We start from the raw sequence: 20,760 nt of genomic DNA, 5'->3' as shown, positions 1-20,760 counted from the left end.
AATTTAATTCTTTTAGTCCTCAAATCACAGCTGTTTTCATTTTTCATCTACCGGTTTGCTTTTTGCGCATTCGCTTTCTCATCGTAATCACAACATCCTGTGTTTGTGCTTACGCGATGGGTTTCTTCCCAGTTTACGTAAACAAAGATAATAAGTATTATGTCGTGCCCTCTCTCACCGGAAGGCAGCCGGAGGACACGAGGGAGAGCCGGCCGCAAGAAAGACCTTGGTTTAGCAAGGAACAGCAGTCGGGGATTGGGCGAGGCAGGGGCAGACAGCCACCTCGAGACCCCAATTACCCGGGCCCCGCCCCGCGTCCCAGGCCCCGCCCCGCGTCCCAGGCCCCGCCCCGCGTCCCAGGCCCCGCACCACCTCCCAGGCCCCGCACCACCTCCAGGGCCCGCCCCTGCCCGTCGCCATATTGTTGCCTCAGCGCTAGGCGGGAGCAGCCGGAGTTGCATTCGGGCTGCGCTGCTACCTTGTCCATCCCGCAGAAACCCCGACCCTCTCTGTTTCCTCATTGCACCTGGACCGGCTAGCCCGGAGCTCCCGGACGTCCGCCGTGTGGCCGCGAGGTGAGCGGGGCTCGGACTCTCGGGCTTGGCCGGGGGCCAGGTGCTGGGGCCGGAGGCCGGGGCCGGGGCCGGGGCCGGGGCCGGGGCTGGGTCCGCTGGCTTCGGGGTCTGAGGTGAACGCGCGGGCGGCGGGTAATGCCTGGGCCTCGGGCAGCTAGCTGGGCGGGGTGCACGCGGGGCCTGCGCGGGCCACTCGCCGGCCCCGGGAGGGGGACGGCTTGTTGCCCCCCTACCTCCTCCTGACTGACGCAGGAAAGACGGGTTCCCACACGCACACACCGGGGAGGGACACACACCCCCAAACACCCAGGGAGGGAGATACATATACACAATCCCGGGAGGGAGAGAGGCACACGCACAACCCCCGGGGACAGACACATACACCAGCCTTTCCCCCAACCACTCGGGGCACACACCCACACACCCCAGCCCACCCAGACCAAACCCGCCCCCGAGTGGTTCCTGTAGAGAAAGCAAAGGCACGAGTTGATGTTGGCGACTTCTGACTCGCTCCCTCGGTGGACCCTTGCTAATGTGTTACGAGCACTCGGGTGAGGGGTTGGGAATGTACAGCCAGTCCTGGGGGCTGGAGGAGGTTTGGGGCGTTACCTGATTCAGGCTGGCTAATGTTTCCGAATCGCGCGTTCCTTCCTTTCTTCCAACTTAACTATGTAAAGAGGCAAGATGAGAATTTTAAGTGCTGACCAAGTCGTTGTGGAGGTGTTAGTTTTGTTGTTTCTTTTTAAGTGATGACACATCCCGTGACCACGGTTCTTTTGAGGAATGACTTTTCTGCTAGTTTGCAAATTGTCACGTGACCACATTCGTTTTATAGGATTTCAGCGTCCTGATGAAAGCAATGGACAGAATCTGATTGCTTTTTTAAAATTAAAAAACATTTTTTTTACTTGTTTATCCTTCAGTCTCTGGCACCATGGTTATGGAAAAATCCCTAAATTGCCTGTAATCTCAAAAACTGGTCAGTGGAGCAAAACTGTAGAGATGAAGGAAACCCAGAACTCTTCAGTCAGGGGTGTTTAAGAGACTGTTCTTAATTTTTCTTTTAGAAGCTTATGTTGAAGTTACAACGGCTTGTCCAGAACTCTTAGTATCTTAGATTCCCAAATCTAAGACAATGGTGGGGGGGGCAGTCTGGTGCTTTCAGTGTCTTTGTGTAGACATTGTAGTACATTTCTCTTGCTTATACTAAAATGTTTCTGGCTTGATGACATTTATTTTGGAGAGTTTTGTGATGTGAGGATATTTTTGGCTTATCATTTGTGAGGTTGGAGTGGACCAGTGAAACCTAAGTAGAACATCTTTGGCCTTGATTCCAAGCTGGGTTCTTGGAGATCAGGGAGATACTTGAGTGCTGTTCCCTCTTTTCCTACTTCTTCTTTTCTCTTTCTATCTCAGCTGCTTCTAACCGTGTAGGCTACAGTACTCTGGTGGCCTGAAATTAAGTTCGTTTGGTTTTAGAAGTTCATTTTTAGCCTCCCCTAATATCTTAACCATTTCTTGGGCAGCTACACTGGCACTGGATGTTCTGTCCATGTAAATCCTGTACATACATAATTTTATTTAATTTTCACAGCATTTCTGAGGCATTAGTCCATTTTACAGATGAGGAATTTGCTGGGGCACAGGAGGGTTCAGTCTGTTTCCCATAGTCACACAGGGCAGACCAGGATTCAAAGCAGGGGACTTTTGATAATGTCAGCAGGCATTTTTGGTTCACACCTGAGAGTGAGTGCTGCTGGCTTCTAGTGGGTAGAGGCCAGAGATCTGCTCAATGACTTAAAATGCACAGGACAGCCCCCCACAACAAAGAGTTGTCTGGCCCAAAATGTCACTAGTGCGGGGATTGAGAAACCCTACTTTACAGCAGTCCGAGTAACTTCAGAGCTCACATTTTAGTGCTTCTCTAGTTCAAATGCAATGTTGTTTTCCTATTTAGGATTCTTCCTCATTATTTTAAGAGCAGGGGTAAATTTGAGAACTTGAGATTTCCCTTGACTAAGAAGCATATTCATTCATTTGAAAGATTAAGGACTGAGAAGATAATTTTCTGATAACAGAATCCTTTTTTTCTTAGGGCAAAAGTGTCAAAAAAAACCCCAAAAAACTTGAGAGCCATTCAGATCCCTTGAAGTAGACTTAGGGAGTTTGGTTTCTGTATTATTCGAATTGTCAACAGACATTTTCTGAGTAGCCTGTCAGGCACTTATACAAAGGTGCTGGTGATTTGGAGGGCAGTAGGAGCTTCCAGTCTAATTACAATCATAAGATCAGGTTCTGACTTTGTCCTAGAACAAAATTTACTGCCTGGGCTACTCAAGGTCAGGCACCAGGTGTCATTAAAAAAAAAAAATACACACAAACAAAACGGGCACACACACAGGTACAACATGGCATTTACTGTGGGCAGACTTAGGTGAAATGAGAAGTTGCTGCCCTTTTGATAGCTTTGTAGTTTGACCACATGTGAATATTTAACAATCAAATTGAGTAGCCATTCTTGTTGAGCATAAACCTCTTCCTTAAATTTAGCCTCAGTAGACGGTAGTTATGCATGCGTTTTATCATTGAAATCAAGAAATAAATGATGACATTTTTTTAAAGAAAGACTTTTGTGTCATTTTCTTTTCTTGCATTTTCCAGCCTGTTTTCACCAGGCCTGTCTAAGACTAGGCCTTTCAATATATGTACTGCTTCATTCTGGTGGCAAGTGTAACTTTTAGCTGAACTTTGGGAGTGACTGAGAGGAGTCAAAAGGGCTGGTTCTGTTTTTAGGAATCTTTGTGGGTAGCTTTGCTTTTTGACTCATGCTAATGGACAGTGTGTTCTTTGCCAATGACTAGATTTCTCTGCCTCATATCAGGAGTTGTCTGCGTGGGGTAGGGGGTATTCTGAATTATACAGTTTAAAATGATCACTATGGCTTGGGATCCAAGGAAGGAAAGTGTGTTCTTTTCTTACTGGAGGGGTTTTATTCTGGGAAGGGGCAAGAGGAATGGGTGCAGGAAGAACATCACTGGCCTCAGAGGAGTCTTACTCCATCTGTAGTTGGCTTGCCACTCTGGCCAAGTTAGGTCACCACATTTCTTTCTTTGTAAAATGAGACAGTTGTACTTTTAAAATTTCTATGAGATTATATGACACCAAGTAGAGACATCAAATTATTGGCTTCTAAGTAGTTCTGCCCCAGGCAATTTGCTGGTTAAGCAGCAGAAGGAAATATGTCAAATGGGGGTGTGTGTGTGTGTTTGGGAAACACTGCTCACTTGAAAGTTAGGTAGGTAATAAACTTGTTAGTCAAAACCAAGGACAAGAAAATAGGGCTTGTGACTAAGTAGGTCATCAACAGAGAACGTTTATTAAGGGTTTTTTGTGGGGGAGGGGTGAACTCACAAAATGCCTTCGGGAGTTTGGAAAGCTGTGATGCAAATAAAAGGTCAGGATACCTGAGGGAGGAGACCTGGCTACGCCGGTGTGTAGGTGAAGGGAGGCCTGCCTGCCTCGTGCCGAGGAGGCCGGGCTAGAAGCAGCCTCAGGCCCCTGCTTGCCAGGAGGCCCCGGGTGCATGCGCTCATTAGGTCACTTGGAGGAGAAATCGGTTTCCCAAAGTGAATTTTCATATTGTACATGTGAAGATGAGCCCTGGGTATTTTCACATTCTGGATTCTTTCATTGATTTTTGACCATGGTAGGTACAGGGTTTGGAATGCTGTTGCTTCTGAGCATAGAGAGGGTGACTAGATGTACATGAATATAATAAGTAAGGTGACAGCTAGATCAGCATGGCATAGAGACAGATGGGTGTGTTTTGGAAGAAATGTATTAGGTTGGTGCAAAAGGAATTGCAGTTTAAAAGGTTAAAAATAATTGCAAAAACGGCAATTCCTTTTGCACCAACCTAATACCCTGTTGCCCGAAAATAAGACCTAACCGGACCATCCGGTCTAATGCATCTTTTGGAGCAAAAATTAGTATAAGACCAGGTATTATATTATATTATATTATATTATATTATATCATATCGTACCTGGTCTTATATAAGACCCGGTCCAAAAGACACATTAGAGCTGATGGTCCGGCTAGGTCTTATTTTCAGGGTAGAAGTGAAGCAGGCAGTAGAGGCTTCACCCAGCCCAGCTCCTTTCATGGTGAGGAGTCTAGACACAGACTTCACTTTGTCCCATGCCTGATGCCTCACAAATCTATGCTATTGTTTGACGGCATGGAGAAACAGGATGGCACAGTTTGACGCATTCATTCCATGGCCACATTCATTATCCAAGTGTGAAGGATAGCAGAGGAGTGTAAACTAACTGAACTGTTCAGTGTAAGCTGAACGAACTGCTTTAATTCCAAAGTCTTGAGACTTGTATTATTAGGTTTTTGTGTACAGAGGCTAAGGTAGTTTTCAGAAGGTTAGTTCTCATAAGAGTGGTTGTGTTATCAATGTGAAAGAAGCTTGAAAAAAGACTTACAGATTTGTTTCTGGAACTTGCTATGTAGAACTCTGACAAATAGAGGAGTGTTTAAATGATTTAACAGTCTCAAAAAAGTTAGAACTCACTGGGCTACGCATGCTGTTAGGCGACAGCTCTAGTCTGTGCAGCTTCCTGCACGTGTAATCAGCAGTGATTAGGTGAATATGTCTACAAAACACCTGCATGGTTCAGTTGGAAGTCAGAACAACAGAAGAACTGCTTGAGGACCACACGTTGGTGAAGGCAGAGTATTCTCTGGAATGAGTTCCAGTCTTCGTAATAAAATTCCTTAAACAGTTGTTTTGGAGCAAACAGCTGCCACCCTCATATCCTGTTCCACGTTAATGTTTGTGCAGAGCTCGATATTTTGTCATGCCAGCCCTGGAAAACCAGCTTGCAGAGGTATTGATGCCAGCGGGCAAACCCGCTGGAGTGAGGACTCAGCCCTGGGCCAAGAAGATTCTTGGCTTCAGGTGGGAAAGAATTCAAACGGGAGCCGATGTAGAGTTCAAAGTGAAAGTTTATTTAGCAAAGAGTAAGTAAGAAAAGGAAAGATAGCCACAGACAGTGGCAGTCTCTAATCGCTGGTGGAAGAGAGACTCCTCCATCTGCTGGGCTAGGGCTCATGTATGCTTCCATGGAAAATTTCTTGGTATGGGTGAAAGGAGGAAAGAACAATGGTTAAGTTTGTCTTTAACTTCTGTAAGGTGCAAGAAGAATAGGGGCAGGTTTATCTTTAACTTTTGTAAGGCACAACCTGTGCATTGTTCCTACGGGGCTGGGGGCTGGCCACAGTGGAATCTTTGCTTAACAGCCTTCGGATGGTTTGTTCTGTTTGATTGATTAACGTCTGCCCGAGTTCTGTGTCTTGGAGCACGTACGCAGCAGGCTTGGAATCCAGCCTCCTAGTTTCTTCTTTTGTAAAAGTCCTCATGTCCCTTCCCTGTATTAGTATGATGTCATTGAAAGGAATGTGGTGTGATCTAATGTTGAAACTCTGAACTTCCTCAAGTGCCAGTTTGCATGGTGTCCTGCAAATGGCCAGTGGCTCTGTGGTTTCCTCAGAAATTTAAAACAGCCTGCCCTGCCCGTTTCCTATGCACGTTGTCCTTGATTCCCCTCTCCCTTCCTGTCCGTGGTGTTTCATCCCCACTTTCTGCTGCTCACACTTCTTGAGGAAATAGATATTCTGGTGGAGAAAGGGGCCACTGGGTGCAGAGGGGTGGTCATGGGGTCTCCCGTATTCTAGAAACCCTTGCGCTTTCAGCCCTGGCCAACCTGTCTCAGTAAGTGTCAAGAAGTGTGTTAGGTTTCCTGGTCTCTTCAGTTTGTCACTTAGTGGACCACTTGTTTTCCATTTTTTCAATTTGGTTGCTGTGCCTCATTTCCGGTTGTTCCCTCTTGTTCTTTTGGGGTTTGTACATTTCTTAGTCCTTTCCTTTCAGTCATTTGGTGGGAGTGAAGGTTACACATGTTTGATCTGCCCTGTTTAATTAGATCAGGGGAAGTTGATCTTTGTGAACCTGAGATTATTGATCTATAAAACATGGGTGACAGTGTCCAACTTGCAGGTGATTTGAAGGTGCTCTATGCCAGGTACGTAGTAGATATTTAGTAAATAGTGGTGGCTAATGTTATCCCGGTCGTAGCATTTGCTATTTGAGCAAACATGACAATAGCAATAGGTAGGGAGGGAAATGGACTCATTTCTTGTGTGGGTGAATGAAGTGGGTAAGACAGAAGAAGAAAGAGATTTTGGAAATGGGGGAAATATTTGCTTGGTTTTAGATATGTTGTATTTGAACTGCCATCAGGGTACCAGATGAACATTAGGTGGTTGGTGTCTGGTGACTTCTGCATATGTAGAGGAGGGAGATAAAGTTGGGAGCCTATGTGTAGGAAGCAGAATGGAAGGTTGATGAGGCATAGAGGTGAAATAGGTAGTGATGGCAGAGTAAATTCAGGCTTGGAAAGCTTTTTGTAAGCAACGTCAGCTTCATTACCTTGATGGAGGTTTCGTTGATGGAGAAGTGGGATGAAGTGAACTTTCTGGAAAGCTACCTGCAGCACTCTTAATGTTTTTCTCGTTTTGCCCTGGTGACAACTTCCCTGCAGAATGGGAGCCTAATCTAGCTGAGTCCTCTATGCCAGACATGTAGCTGCCATTAAAATATATCTTCTTGGGAAATTTCCACTCCTCTTAGTTAATTTCTCTAATAGCCAAGAAGTTCCACTTTGCTGTGGCTTCATGCCTCTGGGCAATGTTTGTATACTAATTCTTCTGAGTTTATTTGGAAGTCCTCCAGCCCTTACCTTTTCCAAATTCAAGACACCTGGTTTCTTATCTAACTTGAGGAGAAAAGTCAGAACCAATGTTCCCTTAAGTTACAGCAGGTCATTGCAGATCATGTTTGTGTTTAGCTGCTTTAATGTATTTTTCTAACATGCATATTTAAATTTATTTCTTTTATAATGCATTCTTCCTGAAACACCCAGCCGTAATTCTCAGTACTGATTTCCTCCTATCTTGTGATCTTTATCTGTTTCTTTGCATTTTAATTCTGTCTCCCAAAGTGTACCCTTAAACTGTCCCCACTTATTACAGGTAGATTTATTTATGCTTGTTCCTTTTAAAGATCTCATTAAACACAACAAAGAACAAAACATTATCCTTACTCCCAGGATTAGCAGTTTTCCACGAGTAAGTCTGTTCGCTGAACCATCACAGTTCATGGTCAAAGTGCAATATTAATAAAGTCTTATGAGTGAGGGAGAGAATGGGAAACAATGATGCCAAGTAAAGATGAAAAAGTCTTGAGAAAGTTACGAGCTACACAAATGGATCACACGTAATATACGAATGATGCAGACATGTCTTGATCATTTCTTGAGGTCCAGTATTCCTTTAGGAATCTGATGAAACCTTTTTTACTCTTTGCAGAGAAAAGCTCAATCAAGCACACATGCTTCCATTCATACACTCGTGCTTATTTCACATGTGATTCTAGAAGGTGTGTTTCCCACCCTGCAGCTCCTTCATGGACTCCCAATTAAGCACAGTCTATATGTACACTGTCCAATACAGGGCAACGTAGCAATTTAAATGTAAACTAATTAAAATGAAAGATTCAGTTGCTCAGTTGGACATCCACATTTCAGGTGCTTAGTAGCCACATGTGAATGACCGCCGTGTTAGCGCAGAGAACATTTCCTCCATCGCAGAAAGTTCTCTTGGATAAGGCTGCTCTACTTTCAGGATGGTTTAAGAAGAGTCAGTTCCTTAACCAAATCTTTTTTCTCCTCTCTTCTCCCTTCCCACTCTCCCCACAACTGTTAATGATTAGTTAGTGTACCTAACTACAAAGGTGCCTTGTTTTAAGCAAAACTGTGAGCATGTATTTCTTCAAAGTTTAATTAGATGACTCGTCTTCAAAAAAGAGTACTTATTGAAATGAGTTCTTTAAATAGCTTGATAGTGTGGTTTGATTTCAGGTTTTTCCTTCTCTTGCTGTCTCGATGAGGTAATGCTCAGTGGATAATTAATTTCATCTGGCAAGTTGTGGCTCCAAGTTGGTCTATTCCTATGGTATTTTGCTTTTTTTTGGCGGACCTCTTGCTGTAGAGATAGCACCCATTAGACTTACTGACTTCCTTGACTTGCTTCTTGCTCATACATTTCAGCAAGACAACCAGGAAGACTAGAAACAAAGGTTGGAGTTAATTAGGCTGTTAAGTGAGACATGTAGTCACACAACAGCCTAGCCAACTGTCCCCCCCGTGTCTTTCCTTAAGGAAAGAAGAGTCTGTGAGACTGTGCCTTTCTGGGACTCTGTGCCATCCTTGTGTTTACACCTATTGTCTCTCTGTCTGGTCCCCAAAAGATGGTTTGCAGCCAAAGACGGGTAAGATATCTCACAGGAGATAGAACCTAAGCCAGGCGGAACCGAGTGGGGTCCCCCAATGAGCTGCCTTAGAAAAATATGGGAAGGGGCCTTGCCTCTCCTTCCCCCTGCCTGGGAAAAGGTGTTGCCCGCTCTGGCTTTTCCCTGGCACCTGTTTGTGAGAGAAGTCATGAAGACAATAAAGATCAGTTCTCTCCACTTATCTCAACAGAACTGTTACAATACGAGAGACTTGACCCTGAGAGGGTACATACCTTAAGTAAGACATCATGGGACCTTGTGCTTCGGCTGTTGACAGACAAAGGGTGATTGAAATAAACATTTTTCTGCTATGATGTATGAGTCTCACAGACCGTGTAAGAAACAGTGTTACTTTCTTGTATTTGTATAGCTATCAATAAAAACCTCCAGTCGGCCTTATTCTGGGCTCCAGTCCTCTGAGACTGCGAGACCCCGGCCTTCGGAGAGATTTAACTGCATTAAGTCTCTGTTTGTTTCTTTCTTAAAAACTTAACCCAAACCGCCCCTTCTCGCACCCTCACTGCCTGTGTTGCGCTGGACACGACAGAGACACACCTATATTAAGATACTTTAAGGAAATAAATACAGCTCCAGTGAAAAGAGAAATAATTTAGAGAGATTATCCATGCTTTTCTCCCTTAGTTTCTTTGAGCCTCAATTTCTCAAGCTATGAAATGAAATGAAATAAGCGGTATGCCTCTAACTAGGACATTCAGAATGAATGCAAAAGGAACGTCATTTTGAAAAAAAAATCTGTTCCTAAATTTAAAACAGTGATAAATGTAATTTAAGTGTTTGGAAGTGAGAACTAATCAAGAGGTTACAGAGTATGTGTTTCAAAATCTGGAATTTTGAGAAAAGCAGTTTATAAACGCAGCTTCCTCTCCCTTTGGCTGCTTGTTGGAGGAATGTTGTCATTTTTCTAACATTCACTAGCTCCCTGTGGCAGGCAGCAGTACTTACTTTAAAGTGATTTTCTCATTAGACTTGCATATAAAAAAACAATTTTTTTGTCCCCACACATTTTAATAATCCTCAAAAATAGAATGGGGGAAGAACTGATTGATTAGAGAAACAAAGAATTGTAAGTACGGAAAGTACAAGGAGAAAATAAGAATAGAATAACAAGAATAAAGGAGGAAGTAATTTACTTTGTTCTCAGTTTAGCACTTATTTGATACCTCACCATTTGTAAAGCTTTGTACAAGATGTTGCAGAACAAAAAAAGGACGAATGAATGATGGCATTAGGTGTTGGGGAGCCTTCCCAGGGAGGTGACATTGCAATTAGGAAACCAACACATACACAACTGACTGGTTAGAGGTATCTGCTGAAAACATGGTTTATTTTCTTTCCTGCCAGTGACCCACTTATCCGACTTTCCATTCAGATTAGTGTGTGCCACATACAGCATGTGTTGGTGCCAACACGTGGTATTGTAATCCTAAAATAGTATCTGTTGTGCCTGTGACTGGTTTATTTAAAAGGACACTGCTGAAGGGACAAAGAGTATCTGTGGCTCTGTGTAAATCAAAGTTTAGGGTCTTATTGCTAATAAAACCTTAGGCTGTGTGTATCTAAATATACCGGGGGTTTCCAAAAAATGTATACACGTGACTTGTATTCATGTTTTGTTATCGGTATATATTGAGTATTACAATTTTAATACGGTTTTTTCCTTTCTTAAAATGTGTATACATTTGTTTGGCACCCATTGTATATCTGTATTTATATAATTCACATACTGTAAAAGTCATCCTTCCAATGTGTGCAATTCAGTGGCTTTCAATATAGTCACAAAGCTGTATAACTATCACCTTTCTGTAATTCCAGAGTATTTTTACCCTGTCCTCCAAAAAAGAAACTCTGCCCTTATTACTAGCAGTCACTCCCCATTTACCTCTCCCCCACATTCCCTGGAATCACAGATCGACTTTCTGTCTATGGATTTGCCTATCCTGAACGTTTCCTATAAATGGGATCATGTAATATGTGGCCTTTTGTGTCTGGCTTTTTTCACTTATTGTAACGTTTTTGTTGTTGCGTGTATCAATACGTCATTCTTTTTATAGCTGATTAATCTTCCGTTGTATAGATATTCCACATTTTGTTATCCATTCATCCCTTGATGAACATCTGGGTTCTTTCCCGCTTTGGGGCTTTTATGAATAATGCGGCTGTGAGCATTTGTGTACAAGCTTTTGTGTGGATGTATGGTATAGGTGTGTGCCTCAGAGAGGAATTGACGGGTCATGTGGTAACTCTATGTTTAACCTTTTGAGAAACCACAAGGCTGATTTTCATTATCATTGCTCCATTTACATTCCCATCAGCAGTGCATGAGGGTAACAGTTTCTCCATAGTCTCTTCAGCACTTGTTATTGTCTACCGTGTTTCCCCGAAAATAAGACCTAGCCAGACCATCAGCTCTAATGCGTCTTTTGGAGCAAAAATTAATATAAGGCCCGGTCTTATTTTACTGTAGTATAAGACCGGGTCTTATATCATGTTATATTAATTGTTGCTCCAAAAGACGCATTAGAGCTGATGGTCCGGCTAGGTCTTATTTTTGGGGAAACAGGGTATCTTTTCTATTCTAGCCATCTTGGTGCAAAGTGGTATGTCATAGTTTTGATTTGCATTTCCCTACTTGGTATTGATGTTGACCATTTTTGCCCATTTTTAAATTGGGTTATTGTTTCTTATTGATGAGTTGTAAGAGTTCTTTATGTATTCTGGATACAAGTCCCTTATCAGATGTTTGGTTTGCAAATATTTTCTGCCATTCTGTGTTGTCTTTTCACTTTCTTGATAGTGTCTTTTGAAGCACGAAAGTTTACTTTTAATGAAGTTCAATTTATTATTATTTTTTTCTTTTGTTGCTTGTGGTTTTGGTGTCATATTCAGTTATTTTTAATATAATTAGTTGTAGAAAAATTTAGGAAGCCATTATCCTTGAGGTCTGGTGGATAGCAGTATTTAAAGAATTTAAAGATGATTTCCATTTCATTTAACTGCAGCATTCAGTCAAGCTAGACTTTAAGTGAAAATGAAGCTTTTGATTCATTTTGACATACTTTTGATATTTAAAAAAGTATGACTTTGCAACCAGATCAGAACTTTGAAGTCTGAACTCAGTATTGATTATTCTAGGTTTTCTTGCAGACTTTAATATAAACCTGTAAGCTTCTACATGGTGTGGTCACGGTGTGCTTACTATTTGGGTATATTTCTACAGAGCCATGTCTCCATGTCTCCTCAAGGTGTGCACAACACCCCCCTCCTCAAGGTGTGCACAACACCCCCCAGTTAGGCATTTAGGTCATTTCCGAAATTCTTCTTGGCTTCGAAGGCCGTGCCTGCTTGCAGGCCTCCCTGGCCACTCCCATCTGCTTAGAACCCTCCTCCCTCTCCAGGCTCCAAGTGCAGGTGCCCCCCCAGTGTGGCCCCGGGCTGCCTTGGCTTGGGCTGGTCCCACTTCCTGCTCCCTCCCCTCTTCTCACAGTTGTCCCCTGCTGAGCTTAGTCTGTGGTCAAACCCATTCGCCCTGGGTCAAATCCACCTGTAATGGAATCAGACCTTGGTGAGGCTGCCTTCTGAGGACAGCGTGTGGCTAAAACGAGCATTGACACATTGCTTTGGAACAGCCCACACTGGAAACTGGTGTATAGTCTTCACTAATACTGTTTTATACTACGTGTCAGTGGATTCACTTCTACTAGTTCTGTCAAGTTTACTTGTTTTTGTGCAGATCTTGAAATAAAGCGAGCAGTTGAAAGACTTACCATTGCAACGGCTTCTTTTCATTATACCCGCCGCAGCAACAGGAAAACCCCCAGAAACGAATGCAAATGCAGCTGTCCCTGGTAGGTTGTGTGCTGGGCTTTACAGTAGTCAGTTGGCCACATTCAGGTCTCACTTCACCTTTCACTAGCTGTGTGACCTCTGAGTCAGTGCCCTTATCTGGAGCATAGGGATAAAGAGAGGCTTGTGAGGAGTGAATGCAGTGAAGCAGAGTAAATGCCTTACAGGGCTCGGTCAGTGTTACCCTTGGTACTACAGACATACCTTGTTTTATTGCGCTTTTCTTTATTGCACTTTGCAGATATTGTGGTTGTTTACAAAGGAAAGGTTTGTGGCAACCACCAGCAAAAAGATTAGGACTCGCTCAAGGCTCAGATGATAGTTAGCATGTTTTTTTAAGCAATAAACTATTTTTTAATGAAGGCATGTACATTGTTTTTTTAGACATAATGCTATTGCACACATAGTATAGTATACACATAAGTTTTATATGCACGGGGAAATCGGAAAATTCATGTGACTCGCTCTTGTGGTATTTGCTTTATTGTGGTGGTCTGGAACTGAATGCCCAGTGTCCCTGAGGTCTGCCTGCATTATTACTCTTTTATCCTTAACGCCAAAAGGTCAAGGTTTGGAGTCTCGTTTTTTTTTCCATTGATTGAATTGATAAGTTAAGGACGGCTGTATGTAAGTTAAGGACGGCTGTATGTAAGTCCCACAAAAATGCCCTTTGCTTTTAGGGGGCAGGGGCTTTGAAACCATTTCGTTAGACCAAGAGAGGCTAGTACTTGAGCACAGCCCCGCCGTCCTCTCTGGGAAACCGTCACACTGAATTTGGTCTCTGGCTAGGATCCTTGGGCTTCCCCAACGTCTGCCTGCGTAATCCTCTCACTTGTTCTGCCCATAACGCTTAACTGAAGTGTGACTGAGGAAATGGCCATAAAGAAACCTTTTGCGAAAACTGCCAGTAAAGACTTATTCATGTGTTCATTCCACAGAAACTTCCTGCACGCCTATAATGAGCCTGGCACAGTGGTGAACTGCTTCAAGGGCACTGGAGGTAGGTACTCTTGTCACCATTGACCTGTGAGCTTCCGGATGCCCGCGGGTCTGCCTTCTTGGCCTTTGGCGCCAGGAACCACTTCTCCTTTCTGACAGCGGGCTTTTATTTGGTCACAAGAAGGTTTTTACCTTGGCCTTGGCTGCCCAGAAAGAAGCTTCATGACACTCTTTGGTGCCTTAGCCTGGCTTTTCCTATGTTCTCCTTGGTGCCCCTCCCTCGTGTGGCCCTTCTTTTTGCCTTGCTTATGTTCACTTTTCTCGTATTTTATTCCCTGGAATGTGATTAATCCAACCCACTCAAAATTGGGGCAAATTCTGAAGAAGAAATGAAACATTTTACTTTTCATCTTAAGAAAATTTTATAGCTCTCTTTAGTATGAAACTTAGAAAAAAAGGGTAGGCAGGTGAAAAACTTTCTGAAAAAAACGATTGAAGTGTAGTATTTGATTCCAGGACTTCTTTTAGGCTGAGAATGGTCATAGGCAGCTTTCAGCTGTGGTTTTCCTTTTAAATTAAAAATCGAGCTGCTAATAGAAATCAGATATTCCACATTTTAATTATTGCGTATACTCTTCAAATTACAAAAACAAATCGAATGTACATTGCTAAGGTAAGCTTTCTAATTTTTTTTTTCTTTGCAGATAATGATGATGCTTGAACTGAACAATTAAGGTGAGATTTATGACCTATGTAGTATGCTTTTCCTATTCAGATTTCCTTATAGAATTTAAAAGTGGTGTTTTAACCTTGATGAAGATTGTTGTCTTTGAGCAACCATTCCAAACTGGAGTATAAAAGGCTTCACAGTCCATTTTAAGGTGAGTTCTGAAAATAACATAGCAGGGTACCTTCATTCATTCAGCTTACACTAAAGAAGTTTCAAAGGACTTACTGTTTTCAGAGAAGAAAAAGGTAACATTTTTAATGTCTAAGCTGATTATAGTTATGTTACTGTGTAGATTGCATGAATTTAGCTTTTGTTAGATGTCACTGGGAAATAAGATGTTTTGTACAAGTAGCTGTATCACCATGTATATATATATGCTTATTATATACAACTCTACTCAGAATCACAGAGATGTTTGTATGTATATTAGTTGTCTTAGCAAATGTCAACCGACTCCCAAATAGGATATCTGGGAGGCCTCAAATTATAGATGGGAAATGTAAACATTGTATCCTATTTCCTGGTGTGTGGGTCTAACATGCCCCAAATTTGTTTGATCAGAATAATGGCACAAACTAGGAAATCCCATGTTGTTATGAAAAAAAGAAAGTGCCCTGATAAAATTGCAAATGACAAATCACAAGGCATTTCCAAGACTTAATTTGATGCAAATAGCCATCTGAGTGGAGGCGGTTAGCATGTATAATCTGGTTTATCATTTGTTACACCCTCATGACAGAACATGGAACTTTGTGTTCACGTGTCTCAGACATTGTGTGAAAGGAACAGCCTTGGGATGGGGGTTGCTGGGAAGGTTCCCAGTGTTGGTGATGACCAAGCTGAGTGTTTCTGAGGGCCCTGAGTGACTCGGGGTGGAGTCACTAGCAGCGGGAACAGTATGTGCCAGGTGAAGGCAAGGGAGAGAGTGCGAGCTGAGCAAGTGGAATTGAATTTCCGCCCCATCTGTGCATTTCCGAGTAGTGACGGAAGCCGAGAATGGGGAGCAGGGCCAAGTGTCTTGCCTTAGAAGTTGGACTTAGACTTGAATCTCTGGACTACTGAGGAAGGTTGAGGAGGGGGCATTTGACAAATGTCAGAATAGTTGGTGTGCTTTTTTGGTTTTGTTACTCCTTTTTCTATAAGTTGAAGTTGTTTAAGCAAGATTGCAAAGTATTAAAGGAACCAATTTAGCGCGTTGTTACCTATTTCAGGAAATTAAGAGGCTTGAGATTGTTTCAGTTTCTTCTCTGACATTAATTTAGTCTGGGCCTTGGGCACAGTGCTCCATTGGCAGTCGAAAGACTCCAAGAGGTATATGCACCTTGATTGCCTGATACTTTTGTTGGCCAGTTTAAATTGTATTAATTGCAGTAATTACTGGAGTATTAATTTAAAAGAGCCAATAAGAGTTAGGGACAAGTTGCTACAAGTTTTATCAGAATAGTGTAGCATGTTGTTGGAAATACAGAATTCTTACACATTATAGGACATGTTCAGTTACATTACACTGGGTCACATTTGCACATAACTAGGAGATAGCCACAGAATGTTTACTGCAACTGCAGTGGTCTTGCAAATTCATCCTAGGCAATATCACAATTATTGTTCACGTCTTTATTACCTTCCCATTGAGCGATTCACAATATCTACTTTCCATGTTGATTATCATTTTTGCTCTAGAGTCGTGCTGTCCAATACAGCTATTGGCTCTTTAAATATGGCTATTCAAATCAGTTAAAATTAAATAAAAATAAAATTAAAATTAAAATTCAGTTCCTCCCTCCTCCCAGCCGTATGCCAAGTGTTCAGTAGCCACATGTGGCTAATGGCTGCCATATTAGACACTACAGATGGTGGACATCTCCACGCTTGCAGAAAGTTCTGTTAGTGCTACGCTAAAGGTTGTCTACTTTTACAAATTTCAATATACTTACAAGCCACTTACTACTGAAATATTTACAGATTAAGTGATATAATTTGGTTCAAAATAGGGAAATGGGAGAATGGGGAGTTATGGAAGAAATAGGATTTGCCATAAGTTGATAATTGTGAAACTAGGTTTAGGGTCCATGGAGTTTCCTTATATTATTCTCATTATTCAGGAATTTTGTGTATGCTTGAAATTGCCCATAATAAAGAATTAAAACAGAAGCTTGAATAGGAACAGCGCTCCCATCAGTGCTTAGAAGCAGCCGTCTGTAAATGGGCATCTGAAATCCCACCCGACAGGCTGATGCCTGTAGTGGAGGAAGGGTTTTAATCCTGCCCCAGGGTTCCCTCCAAGGGGTACACGTAGTACCACATTCTTGTTTAAGGTTTATTTCATTCCAACTTCAAACACACATGTAACAGCACGTTTGTTAAGAGTTGGAACTGCCCAAATGAGTATTGAGGGTAGAATGTGCTATATTACAATATTATATTAAAAATTCCATTGCTGCTGACATTAATTTTGGCAAACTCAAAATCGTGTTCGTGATGAAGAGAACAGAGTCTGTTTACTCAATGGTTGGCGTATTTTTGTTCACTGCCAGGTCAGTCAGCTTCTGTCTCTGGTTTCCCCGTTATCAGCTCCTATGGTAACGGCACTGGAAGAGAGAAAGCAGGGGTCTTCGAGAAAATCCCTGGCACGAGAGGAAAGCCATTGGTGAACACTGCTACTGTGTCTGTCACCAAAGGGCTGTTTGAAGTTGTTACAGAGACTTGCCTACTTTGGTCTCCTGCTGCATCTCTAACAAGCGGTAGCAGAGCTTATTGTGCGTAGAGAGGAGCGGTGGAGAGCAAGGTCTTTGGGGCAGACTTGGCCTTGAGTACCAGCTGCAGTCAGCTGAGACCCAAGGAAGGGAAGTGTGAGCCCTCACCAGCTCTCGTAGGGAACATTAGGTGCCTGGCGCGTACTTGAGTGCTCTGTAAATGACAGCTCTTGCTATTATGTATTCTCTGTGCAGAAAGGAACTGGGGCTCTTTGTTTTATTTCCCTCAAATGCTGATATTCATAGAATCATGTAGAGCAGTGTGCAGGTCTACAGGAATGTAATGGTACCTTTTTATTTTACAGGGTTCTGAAGTCAAAGATCTTGAGGTTAATAATGGCAGGAAAATCATCACTTTTAAAAGTAATTCTCCTTGGAGATGGTGGAGTTGGGAAGAGTTCTCTAATGAACAGATATGTGACTAATAAGTTTGATACCCAGCTCTTCCATACAATAGGTGTGGAATTTTTAAATAAAGATTTGGAGGTAGATGGACATATTGTTACCATGCAGATTTGGGACACAGCCGGTCAAGAGCGATTCAGAAGCCTGAGGACACCGTTTTACAGAGGTTCAGACTGTTGCCTGCTCACTTTTAGTGTCGATGATTCTCAGAGCTTCCAGAACTTGAGTAACTGGAAGAAAGAATTCATATATTATGCAGATGTAAAAGAGCCCGAAAGCTTCCCGTTTGTGATTTTGGGTAACAAGATTGACATAAGTGAACGGCAGGTGTCTGCAGAAGAAGCCCAAGCCTGGTGCAGGGACAACGGCGACTGCCCTTACTTTGAAACAAGTGCAAAAGATGCCACGAATGTCGCAGCGGCCTTTGAGGAAGCAGTTCGAAGAGTGCTTGCTGCGGAGGATAGGTCAGATCACTTCATTCAGACAGACACGGTCAGTCTGCACCGCAAGCCCAAGCCTAGCTCATCCTGCTGTTGATCGTTAGAGCAGGTGCCTGAGCGTTCTAACCAACTCACACATATACACAGATCAACAGAGTGGAAAGACAATTAGCATTTGCAGCAATGGATCATTTACTCGTAAAATTAAACTAACCATATTGCTGGTTCATTAGTGGATGGGAGAAGGGACACTTGTGGAAGAATCTATTTACTCAGTCATGAATGGCACCTTACATTTACAAATTGTAACAGTTGTCTAATAACATTTAATTTAAATATGTAAGTTCCAGTGCTAATAAATGAGATGACCGAGACTTTATAAGTAAAACAAAGCACTTGAATATTCTAGAAGTTAGTGTTTTTTCCCGGGAAAGTGGAGAACTACTTTTTATATATGTATATTTTTATGTAATTAGCATTCGATTTCTGGTTTGGGGGAAACTTTCCTAAGGCAATGTTAGATATTAAAGATTAAAATTGAATGCATTTGCATGGCAGTTATTTGATTATTTCTTCATTCTCCTTAAAATTATGTGTGTTCACGTTTTCATTCTACCTACCGGAATTGATCTCACCAGTAATCACTCGGCATTTGTGCGCCGCTGCCCCCGCCCCCAAGTCAACTTTATCATTCTTAGAGGAAATGCTAAGGGTTGTACTTTGTGTGAGGGTAAATGACGACATCTTTATTTGGTCATGTGTTTATTTAGTGTCGTCTCTTTCACTGAACATTGTTTAGTGATTTGCTCTCAAGATTTTTCGTCATCTTGCTGCAGTGACCAGACTTACTGATAAAGCGAATTGTGGTCTTTTGTGGGTAAAATTCACATTATGCGCCATTCATGCCTGTTCCATCCTACAGAGGCAAACCAATGCCTAGACTTCATGTTAGTGAAGACGGGCCCCTCAGTTGTGTAGTGGTGGGTTCTCAAAGGACATGCTTGGGAGGGGGATTGTCATGCAGGGTGGGGGGTAACATTTTCAAAAACGAAATAGGTATGTTTCTTTCCCTGGCCCCACTCATTGGGAACCACTGGAAAAGAGTATCATTACAATAAGCTAAGCTTCTGAAAGTCTAATTTCCTAACATTTTAACACTTTTAATTTGGGGAAATTAAATGGCTTCATATTCTCAGGTTAGAGAGAGCTCTATTTTTTATTTATTTTTTTCTTTTCTTAGACGTTTATCATTTATTTCCGTCACACTGTGCACCCCCCGCCCCCCATCCACTATCTCTGACATCGCACCGAGCCATCCCATTTCCACTGTCTCCACTCCCAATGCTGTACTCCGCCTCTTGTAAATGTATACATACCTATATATACATATATATATAATGTTATAGTTGGCATTCATTATTGTTCAGCTTCAGGTGTACAGTGCAGTGATCAGGCATCTACATCTTCCCTGAGATGGTCTCCGAAATGGGACACGTGTCTATCGGATACCCTACAAAATCTTTACAACATTATTGATTACGTTCCCCAGATTAATTTTCAAAACCCCGTGGCCATCTTGTGGTTACTGATTGTTTTATAATCCCCTCACCTTCCCCCTTACCCCCACCCCCCCCCGCCCATCTAGCAACCCTCAGTTTTTCCTCTTTGTCTCCAAAACCATTTCTGATTAGTTCATTCACTTATTCTATTTTTTAGATTCCACATATAAGTGAGATCATATGGTACTTATCTTTCTCTGTCTGACTTATTTCACTTAATGTAATGTTCTCTAGGTCCATTCATGTTGTTGCAAATGGTAAGATTTCTTTCTTCTTTATGGCTGCATAATACTCCACTGTATAAATGTACCACAGTTTCTTAATCCAGTCATCTACCGATGGGCATTTTGGTTGTTTCCATGTCTTGGCTATTGTGTATAGTGCTGCAATAAACATAGGAGTGCATAAAGATTTTTGAATTGGAGTTTTGGATTTCTCCGGATAGATACCTAGGAGTGGAATTACTGGATCATAGGGTAGTTCCATTTTCAGATTTTTGAGATACCTCCATACTGTTTTCCATAGTGGCTACACTAATCTGCAATCCCACCAACAGTGCACAAGGGTTCCCTTTTCTCCACATCCACGCCAGCACTTGTTGTTTGTTGATTTATTGATGATAGCCATTTTGACTGGGGTGAGGTGGTATCTCATTGTGGTTTTTATTTGCATTTCTCTGATGGTTAGTGAGGTTGAGCATTTCTTCATATGTCTGTTTGCCATCTGTATGTCCTTTTTAGAAAAATGTCTCTTCAAGTCCTCTGCCCATTTTTTAATTGGGTCGTTTGTTTTTTTGGAGTTGAGTTGAGTGAGTTTTTTTATAGATTTGTGATATTAATCCTTTATCAGATATATCATTGGCAAATATCTTTTCCCATTCAGTAGGATCCCTTTTTGTTTTATTGATGGTTTCCTTTGCGGTGAAAAAACATTTTAGTTTGATATAATCCCACGTTTATTTTTTCTCTCACTTCCCTCGCGCGAGGGGATATATCAGTAAAATCTTACTCTGGGTAATGTCTGTGATGTTTCTTCCTATATTTTCTTCTAGGTATTTTATGGTTTCAGATTTTACA

At 42.2% G+C, this 20,760-nt stretch overlaps 1 protein-coding gene across 2 annotated transcripts; it reads left to right on the top strand.

The window, feature by feature from the left end:
- The first annotated feature begins 396 nt into the window (after positions 1 to 396).
- Positions 397 to 18,677, top strand: RAB9A (RAB9A, member RAS oncogene family). Of its 2 annotated transcripts, none has more exons than XM_033107603.1 (4): positions 397 to 575; positions 13,797 to 13,858; positions 14,573 to 14,678; positions 17,586 to 18,677. In XM_033107603.1, exon 4 carries the CDS (start codon positions 17,617 to 17,619, stop codon positions 18,220 to 18,222), a length of 606 nt encoding a protein of 201 aa, XP_032963494.1. In that variant the 5' UTR covers positions 397 to 575; positions 13,797 to 13,858; positions 14,573 to 14,678; positions 17,586 to 17,616; the 3' UTR covers positions 18,223 to 18,677. The 2 variants fall into 2 exon arrangements, with proteins under 2 accessions (XP_032963494.1, XP_032963490.1); XM_033107599.1 differs by lacking the exon at positions 14,573 to 14,678 and adding an exon at positions 14,502 to 14,532.
- The last annotated feature ends 2,083 nt before the right edge of the window (positions 18,678 to 20,760 follow it).

This window comes from Rhinolophus ferrumequinum, chromosome X (assembly GCF_004115265.2).
Source record: "Rhinolophus ferrumequinum isolate MPI-CBG mRhiFer1 chromosome X, mRhiFer1_v1.p, whole genome shotgun sequence".
Taxonomy (NCBI): Eukaryota; Metazoa; Chordata; class Mammalia; order Chiroptera; family Rhinolophidae; genus Rhinolophus; species Rhinolophus ferrumequinum.
The sequence above is the reverse complement of the archived record's forward strand: the minus strand, read 5'-3'. Positions and strand labels throughout refer to the sequence as shown.

What these genes read in the sequence shown, in the direction of transcription:
- RAB9A (XM_033107603.1), top strand. Translation starts at nt 17,617, where the DNA reads ATGGCAGGAAAATCATCACTTTTAAAAGTAATTCTCCTTGGAGATGGT.